The sequence below is a fragment of the Carcharhinus amblyrhynchos genome, chromosome 11 (genome assembly GCF_965287045.1).
Source record: "Carcharhinus amblyrhynchos chromosome 11, sCarAmb.v2.hapA, whole genome shotgun sequence".
Classification (NCBI taxonomy): Eukaryota; Metazoa; Chordata; class Chondrichthyes; order Carcharhiniformes; family Carcharhinidae; genus Carcharhinus; species Carcharhinus amblyrhynchos.
Window position 1 is genome coordinate 64,086,018 of NC_137334.1, and position 14,733 is coordinate 64,100,750.

General features: G+C 41.1%; 1 protein-coding gene across 1 annotated transcript in view; it reads right to left on the reverse strand.

Moving 5' to 3' along the window:
* dpp10 (dipeptidyl peptidase like 10) overlaps positions 1 to 14,733 on the reverse strand; it is a 763,552-nt gene that overhangs the window by 88,020 nt on the left and 660,799 nt on the right. Inside the window, exons 10-11 of the mRNA XM_080199302.1 lie at positions 2,226 to 2,323; positions 697 to 820 (exon numbers count right to left, since the gene is read on the reverse strand). Coding sequence (XP_080055428.1) covers positions 697 to 820; positions 2,226 to 2,323 — 222 coding nt within the window. The remainder of the gene's footprint in view (positions 1 to 696; positions 821 to 2,225; positions 2,324 to 14,733) is intronic.

Below are 14,733 nucleotides of genomic sequence, written 5' to 3' on the forward strand. Positions count from 1 at the left end.
TTAGATGAGTTGACAATGGTAAAAGTATAGATCGTATTATGGGATTGGGGGTGAGGAGGGGGGTTTACGGGATGCCGGGAGGGAGGTAGGTGGGTGGGTGATGGTTGGATAAGATGCTATTTCAGAGAGTTGGTGCAGGCTAGATGGACCTAATGGCCTCCATCTGCACTGCAGGGATTCTGTGAGATTTATTCCTTCTTCTATTGACCCTATTGAGAAATCCCAGAAACCTGGCACAAAGTAAATGAGGCAAGAGAAGCAGCAAACATTTTGTGACAGAGAAATGGATGTCTCCGGGAGTGATGGGAAGCAAAATGAACCCTATTAGTCTGTGTTGAATGAAGAACATTTACTCTCTAGTCAGCTTACATAGCTCATCAAACAGCAGATAAGAGAAAGAAAGGGGTATGCCTCCATGTTTAAATAATCATGTTGGTTTAGAATTCTAACTGAGTTGGAAATGTCTGGCTGCAGCAGGTAGCCAATTCTGTAATATTTTGTCAGTTTAAAGAGAAAAGCTTGGTAAAGATAAGGTGGAACTCAATTGATCTGTAGGATTAGAAATCATTTGTTGGCAGGTATGATCAACTTCAATTAGTCACAAATTTATGAGTTGATCAGAAGTCTTCTGGCAAATGATCTCTGCATTTAGCAGCATTCAATAGCATCGCAGCTCATAAGAGCAGAATGTCTTACCTTAGAACAAGCTCCAGTTGTAATTTCGCATGTAGTAAGAATGGAGACATTTTGCGGTCTGTTCAGCCAGTTTACCACAGTCTTCGTGCTGCTGACCCACTTTACCATTGTGATATAATATTCCCTTGTTGAAAAGAAATTCAATCTCAGAATTGATAAAGAAAAGTCGTTACTAAAACTACACGTTACTGTTGTTAAATGTGGTCCTATAAAACGCATCGAATAAATTGGATTCTCAAGTAACAAATAGCTGGAATCAAGCACAAATCTGCAATTGTCCTTCATCAGAAATAAACAATCATGCTTTATTTTTAGGTGCATTTCCTTCATACTGTTTTAAAACATGCTAACTTTCTCATTGTGAACACTGCTGTACATTGCTTTTTGGGTATAACTAATCACTAAAAACAGACGTTCAATTGATTTTTGGCTCAGGCACTGCTGACAGCTTGTGGGTATAAACTGGGTCTAGGCGACAAACTAGATCATTTCTCAATCAATAGTGCTAAATAGTGTTGAAACTAGAAATAATATTGTAGAAAGAAACATTCACAGTAGTGCTCACCAGCCTAAGGTTTTATTAAAATGAATGGGAAAAGTTGTAGGCTGCTGAGTACAGAGCGGTAAACTTTGTCGAGGTCGACTTATGGATAAGACATTAAGGAGCCTGGCATCAGTGCCACTCTAATTGTGAGCCTTGACAGTGAGGCCAGATGCAACTCAGCCATCAAAGGAAATCCTGATTTTCCTTTCATCCCCTCACAGTTCACACACGCGGCTGTCTAGTTCCCTGAAGCTGAGAAGCAGATTAATCTTGGCAGCTAAAACTTCTAGTCTGGCCTCACGATTGACTGACAAGTATCATTATATCAACTATGCTGGATGCAGTGATGGAAAGGATCAGCTACTCCACTGTATCTATCACTTGTCAAGGCTTGCCAGTTGTAAAGGTGCAACTTGTGTTAAGTTGCAATGTATAGTTGGAACTTATCATGCTTGCAGAAGAAAAATTGATCTTTGTTAATTTTCCCATCAACCAGAATGATGGAAGTTGTGGTGATGGTGGCTGATATCTTCAAAAACCTCTCTCAGACATTGTAGCCTGTTAGTGTGACTGCAGACTGCTGTACTGGTCCATTGCGCCACATAGGGCCAGAGTTGTCCTGGAGATTCCTCTCCATTTGTTTCCGTTTATCCCAGCTCAGTTACCAGAAAGATATGAGCTTCACTGGTACCAGGTACTTCCTTGCATTGTTGGGGAAGGGACTTCATGCATTAGCTTCATTTAAATTATTTTTATGAGCTGCCTAATGGCCAATCTCCAGTCACAGTGACAGAAATGAATTCACCATCTTGAATGGGAAATATGACTAAGAACAATAGAAAGCTGTCTCATTTAATGGTAGGTTCTGGGTTGGAGCCTAAAATTATTCTTCAGTTGTAATCAAGATGCCATAATATCTCTACAACTACCAGAACTTATTATTTCCAAATTGATCAAATGAGGGTGACTGTCTACCCAATCTTACTTGGACTTGAAGCTCTCTGGTGGCATCAGTTCAAGGGTATGAGTTGGTCCATAAAGGTTCACCACAAACAGCTTCACTATTGGATTAACTTGTCCTGCCTGATAAGAAATAAAATGATTAGTGAAGTCTGCTGAATGACACGTGGTACATAATAGGCTGGATTTCCATCCGCAAAGCGTATTGTGGGAGTTGGGAAAATTCCTGATTTTATTTGCCTATAGGAGAAGGTGCCCGCAAGGATAAGATTTTTACTTTGGCAGGGAGCAGGTGTGGGTGGCAGGAAGAATGGGGTTTGGTGTGGGATGCAATTGGGCTTGTCAACCCAGGGCCCAGGGACGATGGGGCTTGGAGGCAGGCTGTTTGTTTATATGCTGGTTTCAATATTATAGGACTTCATCCCAACTGTAATTAAAAAGAAGAAAGATCCACCAGCCCTGGCATCTTACCTCCCACACACGCTCCCCATGCTCTTACGTCAAAGCCACCCCTTATGGTCCCTCATGTTCCCATGCCAAAGGATGGCCCCCAAATAATCACTATGTTCCCTCATGCCCAGGTATCCACCCCCCTCCCCAATCAGTCCTATTGCCCCTCATGCCCATATGCTTAGATATCCTGAACAATGCAAATGGCTTCTTATATTCCTCCATGCTATGGTATGCCTACACAATCCATATGGCCTCCCATTTCCTCCATGCCAAGGTATAACTCCCTTAAGTTCTTATGACCCCACAGGCACCATGTCAAGGTAAGCACCTACTCACCCCATGGTCCATCATGTCCCCATGTCAAATTAAGCTCCCAAACAACCTGATGACCCCCATGCAAAATTCATGATCTTCCATGCCCATTCACCCATTTTAAACTATATAGAAACAATGAAGCTTATGGTGACAATAGGATGCCTAAATAAAACCTTGAAAGAACATTGATGGCTTTCCAGTTTCTTCAACAAAATCTCATTTTTACTACAGACCAATGAAAATGATAATAACACAGACCCTTTAAAAACACCAATAGCAGAAACTACAGACACTTGACCCTTCTTTATCTTGCATAAATAAATATTATGATGTTAGCAGTATTGTCTAGGCAGATGGAGCTGCCAATCAATCAATGTTTTCCTGGGGCTCAGGTGTTTTAGTACCCTAATGGATGTCTGTGCTTCCAAACAAGAATGTGTATTAGATTTTTGAAACATCTGATACCACAAGAAAATATTGTGTCATTGAGGGCTCTTGCTCTCTGATCTATGCTGTTCATTGTCGAGAGTAAGACAGAAAGCTGATTAATCTAACATCTGGTATTATTTAGGAGATAGTAGCAAGACATTTAGAAAATCAAAACACAATCAGGGCAGAAACAACATAGTTTTTGAAATGAAAATTGTGATTGACAAATTTATTAAAGTTATTTGAGGAAGAAACAAACAGGGTGGATAAAGGGAAATATCCAAGTATAGTGTAGTTAGATTCCTGAAAGGCATTCAATATGTTGAAACATAAAATGTTACTACACAAGATAGCATTGCATGGTGCTGGTTTAGTACTTCAGCATGGGTATAGGATTGGTTAAAAGGGAACAGAGTCAGGATCATTTTCAGGTTGGCAAACTGTAATTAGTGGAGTGCTGCAAAGATTTGTTACTGGGGCCTCAACTCTATATGATAACGACTTGGATTGTAGCTAAATCTTCTAATTATACAAATATAGGTCGATAAGCAAGTTGTGAGGACATAGAGTTTGAAAAAATAGACTAAGTGAGTGGGCAAGAAATTAACAGTTGGAGAATAATGTGAGGTTGTCTACTTAGGCCCAAAAAGGAAAACAGAATATTAAGTGAGTGGAGAGAGACTGCAGAGTTTTAGATGAGTTTGCTTATGAATCACAAAAAGTTAGCATGCAGGTATTGCAAGTAATTAGGCAGGATAATACAGTGTTGGTCTATATTGAAAGAGTGATGGAGTATAAAAATAGTGAGGCCATGCTTCAGCTATACAAGGCATTGTTGAGGCCACATGTGAAGTATTGTATTCAACCCTCCTCATTTAAGCAAGGAAGTTCTTTCTTGCATTGGAATCACTTCAGAGAAGGTTCAATTCCTGGGACAAAAGAGGAAAGTTTGAGCAAGTCGGGCCTACACTTCTTGGAATAATATTTTTGAGGAAAATGAGAGGTCATTTGATTGAAAAATATAAAATTCTGAGGGGGCTTGACAGGATTGACACTGAATGTTTTCCTTCATGGGGAATTGGAATTAGGGATATTTGTTTCAGAACAAGGGCTTGCTAATTTAAGATAGAGATGAGGAGGAATTCTGTTCCCACAAAGGAATGGAGGTTGGGTCATTGAATATAATCAAGGCAGAGTTAGACATGATGTGGAGTTGCTGGCATTGGACTGGGGTAGGCACAGTAAGTAGTCTCACAACACCAGGTTAAAGTCCAATAGGTTTATTTGGTAGCATGAGCTTTTGGAGCACCACTCCTTCATCAGGCGAGTGCCTGAGAGTTAGACAGATTTTGGAATTATTAAATGGCTGAGCAGCCTTGATGAGTTGAATGGTCTATTCTTGTTTCTATTTCTTATGATCCTGTGCAACTTTTCCAGGGTTTTTATTGAGAAGCTAAATGTGTTATGTATTTACAATGCACTGATTGCTTCATGGTTGCACTCCAGGACTTATGGCTACAGCACACACTCTGAACCTCCTTGCTCCTTTATCCTACTTAGACCCTTATTTTCAAAGTTCACTGTGGCTTAACTACTCTTCCTAATAAAATCTACCAACTCACACTGATTTATATTGATATTAGTTTGCAAAATACACATGCCTTTATTAATACATTCTTGCATTTTGTTGCACTCCCCAATTTTGTGCTATCAAATTTTGCAATTGTATTATTCATTTCAAATCTCCAAATTATTTATGTAAATGAGGAAAAAATGGCATCAACACTGATGATGTATAATAGGGGCTTCCATGATTTTTAGTTTGTAGACGTTTTCATTACATTTTTAAGAAAGAAACTACTATCTTTTCTACAACTGATGTTAAACTAATTAGCCGAAAACTTTTAGACTTGTTGCACCATCGTTTTTAAACATAGGAATCACATTAGCTCTCCTCCATTTCTCTGGCACTTTTCTGGTGGATTTTGATATACAACTACCTCTTGCCTAACATCTTGTAAAATGGAAGGATGGAATCCAGCCAGACTAGCAGTTTGTCCTATCCAAGTTTGATTAGTTTATTAAGTATCTCGCAGCTTTCTAAACGTCTTTGCTTTCTTTTTGAGCATTATATCCATCATGTTAATCTTCCTGATAAATGTCGAAACAAAAAATTAGGTAATAGTTCTGCCATTTTGCTGACGTGTGAGTTTATTGTTTGTGTCAGTCGGTGGCCGAATCCATGGCCGGAGTTCTTCGGCCGTTCATTTGGGCATGATTCTCCAGCCCTGCTGGCAGCATACCCTTGCTGCTGGGAGGCTGAAGTATCCAGCCCCACATCTTATTTTTTCCTTCTGTTGCCTGTGAAATGCTTTATTATTCTTTTTTTTAACATTCCTTGGCAATTTAACTTTTAGTTAGTTCCTCTTTGCCTTGCTAATGGTGACTTTTGTACATTTTCCTAATCTTTACACATTTCCCTTTTGCTTTTAATTAATTTTCTATGCATTTCTGTTGACAGAAATAACTTACGAGATGTTCTGGTGTAAGAAATCGGGAAAGAGCTTGATTGCTGAAGAGTAATGAACAGTTAAAGGAAAGCAAGGAGCCTGTGCTTATATAGCGCCATTTACATCCTCACGTTGTACCAAAGGATTTCACACTCAATAAATTACATTAGAAGTGTAGTCACTAATATTATGCGAGCAAACGTGGCAGCCAATTTGATGCACAGTATGTTCCATGAGCAGCACATGAGATGAATAATACATTAACCTGATTTTTGATAGTCTTGGCTGAGGGAGGCATATAGCTTAGAACTTGAAGAACTAATGCTTTTCCATGAATAGTGTCTTTCAAATTTATGAATTGGATGAAGGAGCTGTAGTTTATCAACACACCCACTAAATGAAAGAGAAAAATAGATCTTACAACATTGCATCAATAAATGAAATAATTGATGAATGAAGAAAAATCTGTACATTATTCTCCAAGATCCAAAAATGCATACATTATTCACCTATCCTGCCAGCTTTAAAACAGTGTATATTCGTGTTCAAGCCAACAGAGAAAATAACTCTTCAAATTGAATCTTGTTAGCAACTACTAATAAAACTGAATTTCAGTCCAATGTTCCCTAATTGCATTATATCCCCTTAAGATAAAGAGCCAATAATAATGTGCTAATATTATCGATCCAACTCTCTGCAAACAGCAGTGACTTCAGGAAATCTTTAGAGCTGTGTGATTCTCATAATTGTAGGCTATTTTACAGTGTAGCTTATCACTTGGACTTAATCTAGTCAAAGTAGTCAAAGGTGCAGGGCAGATACATGCCATCAATACTCCAACAAACAGAATTGAATTGGAAAAGAAGTATTGTTTATGTGATCTTTCTGCTTATCTGCAGCTCTTTACAAATGATTTATGCCATTTTCTTCATGTTTATTCACTTGTATTTAACAACACTTGTTGTTGCCAGTTTAAACCCTCATTCACAGACGATGCATTCAGTGATATTCAGCTGCATGAATGCTGTCCAAAATGAGCTGACACTCCTCACATTCATCACGTAGCATGGTGGCACAGTGGTTAGCACTGCTGCCTCACAATGTCGGGGACCCAGGTTTGATTCCCAGCTTGAGTTTATGAGGAGTCTGCATGTTCTCTCTGTGTCTATGTGGGTTTCCTCCCACAGTCTGAAAGACGTGCTGGTTAGGTGCATTCACCATGCTAAGCTTTCCCTCAGTGTACCCGAACAGGTGCCTGAGTGTGGTGGTTAACTTCATTGCAATGTTAATGTAAGCCTACCTATGACTCAAATAAATAACTTAATTATCAAGTGAGCAGCCAATTCTTGACAGGTTATTTAAAGTTGAAAACAATCTGTATAAAACAATGGATTACAAAATTTAATCCAGGGAAGGAAGTTCTGATGATTTCCAAATCACTCATTGGGAGGTTTGTAAAAATGACTCAAATACATCTCAGGAGTACACTCCAAGATGTGGCCTACATGACAAATGAGGTGCAACTATAACTCACTGATTTTGACATATTTCTCTAGTTAACGGTTCTAATAGGTACTCATATCCGCATTGTGGTTAATTTTACCACTCCATGCCTCCTGAGAAAAACTTCATGGCCAGCACTGTGCACTAATTAAAGTATCATTTTTATTCCGGACAAAAGTAATTCCAAGCTTTATATCCGGAGCCTTCATTTTTTAAGTTATCCATTTTGTAGGGAAAGGGAATAAAAAATTACAATAAAGAGTGATTGATAGCTTGCAGTAAATGCAATAAGGTGAAGCTTTATCTGTTTGCGGTACATGGAAGATCCCGTGGCATTTTTGGAAAAGGAGTAGAAAGTTTTGCTAATCACTGAATCAATATTCATCCCTCCTCCAAGTTTAGGGTAATTTGGTATCATTTCATTATTGTTTCTTAATTCAAGTATTGCTGGCTCCAGAATTTCCCCTTAGAACAACCATCGCTGAACTTGAAAAATCTGTATTGTGACTGGGAAAAAGCTTTGACATAATATAGTTAGATGCCATAGAAATACAAAGCTTTCTTTTGCAAATCTCTGTCTAGTTTCAGGTCATTTCAGGCTAATTTAAGAATATAGACCTCTAAGTTACACAGTGAGTTTTGGATTGGAGTCAGCCTTTTGGTAATTTTGTGGGCAGATTCTGGGATGCGATCCATTTCCATCATCTTTCTGCTGTGTTACGCTGTGCTAATGTTCATGCCCGACCTGAGGCCTTCCACATGTGTGGCTGTAATGCTGCAGGGAACTCATTATCTTGAAAGATTGCATTTATGCAGAACTTCTCGTGATCTTGGGATCACTTCACAGCCAACAAATTTCTTTTTGAAATCTAGTCATTTGTAATATAAATAAACGCAGCAGCTTGTGTGAGGCAAGAATTCACAAACAGCAATGAGATAATGAGCAGATAATCTGTTTTAATGACGCTGAGGGATAAACTTGGCCCAAGCACCAGAAAGAAGCTCCCTGTTCATCATCAAAATAGTTCCACGGGATCCGCCTGATAGGAAAACAACAGAATTGGAGGTCCGTGAACTGCATTCCCACAGCAACAAACATAACTTAGAACAAAATTAAAGAGCCAACACTGGAAAAATGCTTTATTTTGGAGCATTTAGACCAAGGAAACTTTCAAAACAGATTACTGGAGTTACAGGAGAGATTTCAAAGCCTTTCTTTTCCCCCATGCGCCTTATTTGAGCTGCACATGCCTTTGAACAAGAGACAACAGTGAAACCTTTGCCCTGGTTGACATTAAGAGGCTCTAAGTAGTAGAAACAGGTGGTTAACAATGTGCGTGTGCAGCAGTGTACATAGACTAATTGAATCTTCATGGGCAGAGTGTGCCATGTGCTTTTACCTGCGTGGCCCATGTAGGATTTCTCACAGATATAATTCAAGAAACCTGCTGCTTCTGCAATCAACCTGCCCCCAGGAAATCAGTGTAGTTTGATGATATGAGTGAATGCTTAGCCCAGAGTTCCTGATAAACATTTCCTCAGATGCAATTATAATAGAGAACAGGAGAAGTGTGGGTTAGAGAAAACAGGAATGAAGCAACATGTGATAGAGACTTGGGGCTTACTAGCCCCTCCACTCCTGACCCATGTAGATTCTATGAAAACTATTTGGATAGCTCTGTTCAAAGTGGCATGCTTCACCATAGAAGGCAGCTATTCCAACTACTACACAGAGATGTTGTGGTCATGGTCATCTGCCTGATAAGCTTTGTCCTTGCCTCTTATACCACAGGCTCACTTTAAGCAGCCTTGGGAACACTGTGCATTATCAACCAGGGAACAATCCAGATCTGTGTTGATAAAGAAACTGTCACATTTTTCCGAGGAGCTTGGGAATATATTCAGTTCAGTGCGACAGCAAGGCAGAGTTATAATAGGGTCTCCAGTTTTATCATGTTACTGGCACCCTCAAAATGAAGGGTACGAGATGTCAGCCATGTACTATTCTCAAGTCCAACTGTTAACACTTCCAAATTCTGAAAAGACTGTGTGTAATCAGTTGCAAAGAGCCCTTCATATGTATATTAGATTTTCTGCTAGTTGCCATAATCCCTTCAGCCTCAGGAATTCAGCAAACACTGGACTCTTTAAGGAAGACAATCAAGTGGAGGGATGGCTTGTAGGTAACAAAAACGCACCCTTTCTTTCACAGATAAAGATCCCCTCAAAGGTGCACGCTTAGTAGCTAAGCAACATTCTATTGAAAAGCATTTCTCTGTTACAGCTGTCATTAACAGAATCACTAGGACCTCAAAGAAGTGCTTTTTGCCTTAGTGAAAGAAAACAAGCATCCATACAATGTTGCCATCTAAAAAGACCTGGATATAGAGGGTGCTGGGTATACTGACACTAGCAGAAGAGCATTAAGCAAAGCAACAGGAAGTCTGCCATTTGGGGCCAGATGCAAGGGCATCAGAATCCCACTTATCAAAATGTGCTAGTCTTTTTCTGACTCCCTAAACTTTGTCCACCATCTACAAGGCACAAGTCAGAAGTATGATGGAATACTCTCCACTTGCCTGGATGAGTGCAGCTCCAACAATACTCCAAAAACTTGATATCATCCAAGACAGAGCAACCCAATTGATTGTTATCCCTTCCAAAAACACTTAATCCCTCTATTACCAATGAACTGTGGCAGCTGTATGTACCACCTACAAGATGCACTGCAAGATTTCTCCAAGGCTCCTCAGGCAACACCTTCCAAATGTACGACTGCTACCATTTAGAAAGACAAGGGCAGTAGCTACCTGGGAACATCACCCCCCCAAGTCGTCCACTATCACGATTTGGAAATATGTCACTGTTCCTACACTGTCACTGGACCAAAGTCCTGTAACTCCCTCTATAACTAGTGCATGGTGGCACAGTGGTTAGCACTACTGCCTCAGCGTGCTAGGGACCTGAGTTAGATTCTTAGCTTGGGTCACTGTCTGTGCAGAGTTTGCATGTTCTCCTCATGTCTGTGTGGGTTTCCTCCGGGTGCTCCAGTTTCATAAGAACATAAGAAATAGGAGCATGAGTAGACCATCTAGCCCTTCGAGCCTGCCCCGCCATTCAATAAGATCATGGCCGATCTGAAGTGGACCAGTTCCACTTTCCCGCTTTCTCCCCATAACCCTCAATTCCCCTGTCTATCAGAAACCTATCTACCCATGACTTAAATATATTTAGTGAGGTAGCCTCCACTACTTCAATAGGCAGAGAATTCCAGAGATTCACCACCCTTTGAGTGAAGAAGTTCCTCCTCAACTCTGATCTAAACTGCCCCCCCCATCTTGAGGCTGTGTCCTCTAGTCCTGCTATCCTTTCTAAGCGGGAAGAATCTCTCTACCTCTACCCTATCCATCCCCACTACCTTATACGTCTCTATAAGATCCCCCCTCATCCTTCTAAACTTTAACGTGTACAGACCCAGTCTATTTAGTCTCTCTTCATTGGCCAACCCCCTCATCTCCGTTATCAGCCTAGTGAACCTCCTCTGCACTCCCTCCAAGGCCAATATTTCCTTCCGCAAGTGCGGCAACCAAAACCGCACACAGTACTCCAGCTGCGGCCTCACCAGTACCATGTCCAGTTGCAGCAAGACCTCCCCACTTTTATATTCTATCCCCCTCGCTATAAAGGCTGACATTCCATTCGCCTTCTTGATCACCTGCTGCACCTGCAGACTGGGTTTTTGCGACTCGTGCACAAGGACCCCCAGGTCCCCCTGCACTGTAGCGTGCTGCAGCTTTTCACCTTTTAAGTAATAATCGCTCCTCCCTGAAAGATGTGCTGGTTAGGTGCATTGACCTGAACAGGCGCCGGAATGTGGCGACTAGGGGAATTTCACAGTAACTTCATTGCAGTGTTATTGCCTTATTTGTGACTAATACATTAACTTTACTGTGAGTGTAACAGTTCAAGAAGGCAGCTCAGCACCACCTTCTCAAGGGCAATTAGAGATGGACAACAAAAACTGGCCAGCTCGCACGTGCTGGTGTTTATACTCCATATGAATCTCCTCTATTCTAATAACCTCTTCCCACCTTGTCTCCACATTCCTCTATTACCTTTTTCCTCATGTATCCATCAAACCTTTACTTAAATGTATGAACTATTTCTGCTTCAGCACAGCACTAAGGAACAAGCTCCATATTTTCACCACTGTGTTGATGGAGAGGCCATGAGGGAAGAGAGTGCCCACAGGATGAGGCTTGCTGGAGCTGGGGAGCCCAATATGGAAAGCAGGCCCTTCAGGGAAGTGCACCTCTCTTCTCACTTAAGGCCTGAGCCAGGTTGACCTGCCCCTGAACCCCTCCCGCCAGCCTCAAAATTGAGTCCAGGTGAGGATGGGTCACTTAATAGTCTCATGGGTGGGCAGACTGCCCAAGGCCTCACCTTCTCCTTGTAAAATCGCAGTCAGATTGGGGTGTGGATGTGAGGGCCGTCCTGCAGAAGTGGCCTGTAAAATAATGCCATTGGGAAAAGCTCCAGTTAAGTGCTGGCTGCCTTGGAATGGCCTGTCAAAAAAGGCAATGTCTTCAAGAGAAAAGGCAAGAAAATGGGATTACACCCATGACACACAATGAACCAGATGGAAAGAACATTAAGGTTAATTGACAAAAGAGTTTCTCCAATCGTCCACTGTAACAGTGATGGGAATGTTGCTTAAATGCTGGAAAAGTGGTGGGAGTTGTGATTATGCTGATTTTCCAGCTTGAACAAATTTTCTGTCATTTACTGTGAAAACGCAGGAGAACCCATTCAGAGGATCACCTCCATTGTGCCGAGTGTAAGAGCCCTGTTAAACTTTGGCTGCAACTTTCAACTAATAACGCTGATTGGGTTGAGATCCAGTGAGTGAGCTGTCAGCTCCTGCTTTGTGTATCGCCCTCATGCGATTCAGCCATTTGTTCTCATGCTTGTATGACAAATGAAACAATGCAAGTAAAGCAGAAAAGCACACTGGTCTCACACATCTGACCTGCACTGTGCTTTTGGGAGATTAAATAATTTATTTTTTCAAATGCATTATATAATTCCTGAGTTGACAGACTGCATCCATTACATACATGAAACAATATAGAGATTGATGGATTCTTGAGAGTGAGTACAAAGAATTAATCAAATTGAAGAACCCATGGGACACTGTAACCAATCCCAGGAGCATGACTGCAGCTTGTAATGATTGCCTGAACCCTAAGTTTACTGCCTTGAAACCTTGCCAAGGTATCTGCTTTCATTATAGTCTGACTGTGAAGGGGGTGGATTTATTCATATTTTGTTTCAGCTTAACGTGCCACTGTTTTGTCTTGATTTCCCCATGCCCTTAACACTAGCTGTTTACAATGAAATTTAATGACACTGATATCATCAGTGTCATTGAGTTACTCTATCAGTGATTTGCAGTCAATCTAATAGTTGATGAGTATGCAAAGAAATTGGTGAATGCACCTTGATGACACGGAAATGGATGAAGTAGTCACATATTTCAAAGACACCTTGCACTTTTGAATGCCTGGACTAGAAATTTTAATTAAAGTTTGGTATTATTGCTCCAAAATAGCTCAATTTACTTCATTCCTTCCCAGGTATTACGTAATCATCAAAGTTCACCACTAGATGGCGAACGATGAATGGTTCACACATTTGTTTGCTAGTGTCATCATTTACAGTTTACTGCAGTTTAAATCTCACGTGCTAAACTTGCATTGACCTGGTAGTTGATGTACAATAATGTAATTTTAATAACAAGATCCACCTTGTGTTCACGAATAATAGATTGATTTACAAATCTAACCAGTTCAGTTCCGTTAAATGCAGTACAATCTGCCACTTGCCATAATTGTCGTTTGACCGATACGTTCAAACTACATTTTATAGCCACTACTCATTCATTCTTTTGTCAGATTCAAGAAATGCAGCGTGAATCAAATCTCTCTTGGGACCTGGTTACTTTGAGACAAAGGCCACCATTATTGTGAAAAGGTGCTGGAATGCAAGAGCCTCACACACTCAAATCACCCTGGAAACACCAAAGTTTGAAAGGGCTCAGTAAAGACACCATGGGGATGGATGTTGTGAAGAATTAGTAAAGCTGCAGAAAGAATGGATTTTCATTCAAATTACTGGCTGCTTTAAAGTTAACATTTGAAACATCCTTTGAATTGAGAGTGGCATGGTGACACAGTGGTTAGCACTGCTACCCCACAGCACCAAGAACCCAGGCTCTATTCTGGCCTTGGGTGACTATCTGTATGGAGTTTGCACGTTCTCCCCGTGTCTGCATGGGTTTCCTCCGGGTGCTCCGGTTCCCTCCCACACTCCAAAGATAGGTAGGTTAGGTGGATTAGCCATGTGAAATTGCCCGTTAGTGTCCCAAGATGTGTAGGTTAGTGGGATAAATATGTGGGGTTATGGGGATAATGTCTGTGTCTACGGTCTATTGGAGAGTCGGTACAAACACAATGGACCGAATGGCTTCCTTCTGTACTGTACAGTTTCTATGATTCAGTGCCTTCCAGAGTTACAAAAATCTTTAAAGGAAATTCCCTCAAATTCTTATCTTTTCAAGAAGTTTACAGGCGTCCCTTTAACAATTCTCATTTAGACCTCAACATGGGATCAATGGGACTGCCATGCAGGCCAGAATTTTACCAGAACTCCCGTCCTGATTCTGGGGGTGGGTGAGGCTCGAAGAATGGCATTCTCCGTTGGCCTCGGGCGAGACTGTACGAACCTCGGGAGGGTTTGCCAGTAAAAGTCTGCCCACAGTGTGCATGGTTCTTCTGTTCTTCTGTGAAAGCTGTGAAACTGGAGGTTCTTCAGCAGAAGTAGGATCCCGACTTGCACATCTAAATAGTCGAGAGTGTGAGATGCCCATTTAAAGAGCTGCTTGGAAATTGACTCAGATGAGCAAATGGATGTACAAGTTTTCAATGGTTGTTTCCCAACCCTTACATCCTTCCCCTTTCTGGTGAGAAACACATAGCCAGCTGTTGGAAGTCTCTCCTCATGGGGTTTTCATGCAGTGAAAATGCTGCATTACATATTCTTGAGCACTCGAGCCCCAGCTGAAAAAAAAGACGGGAGAGCATATGGGGAATCTAGGCCATGTTGCACTAAACAGAGGGTGATTATTTTTAAATGCAGGAGATGGTCCCACAGCACTGGTGATGCAAGCAGAAAATTAAAAATAGTTCCTTCAACATGTTGCTAGGTGCCTGCTCTAACTGTTCAACTTTCCTTTCAGTCTTTCTCACTGCTGCATTGTGAGAC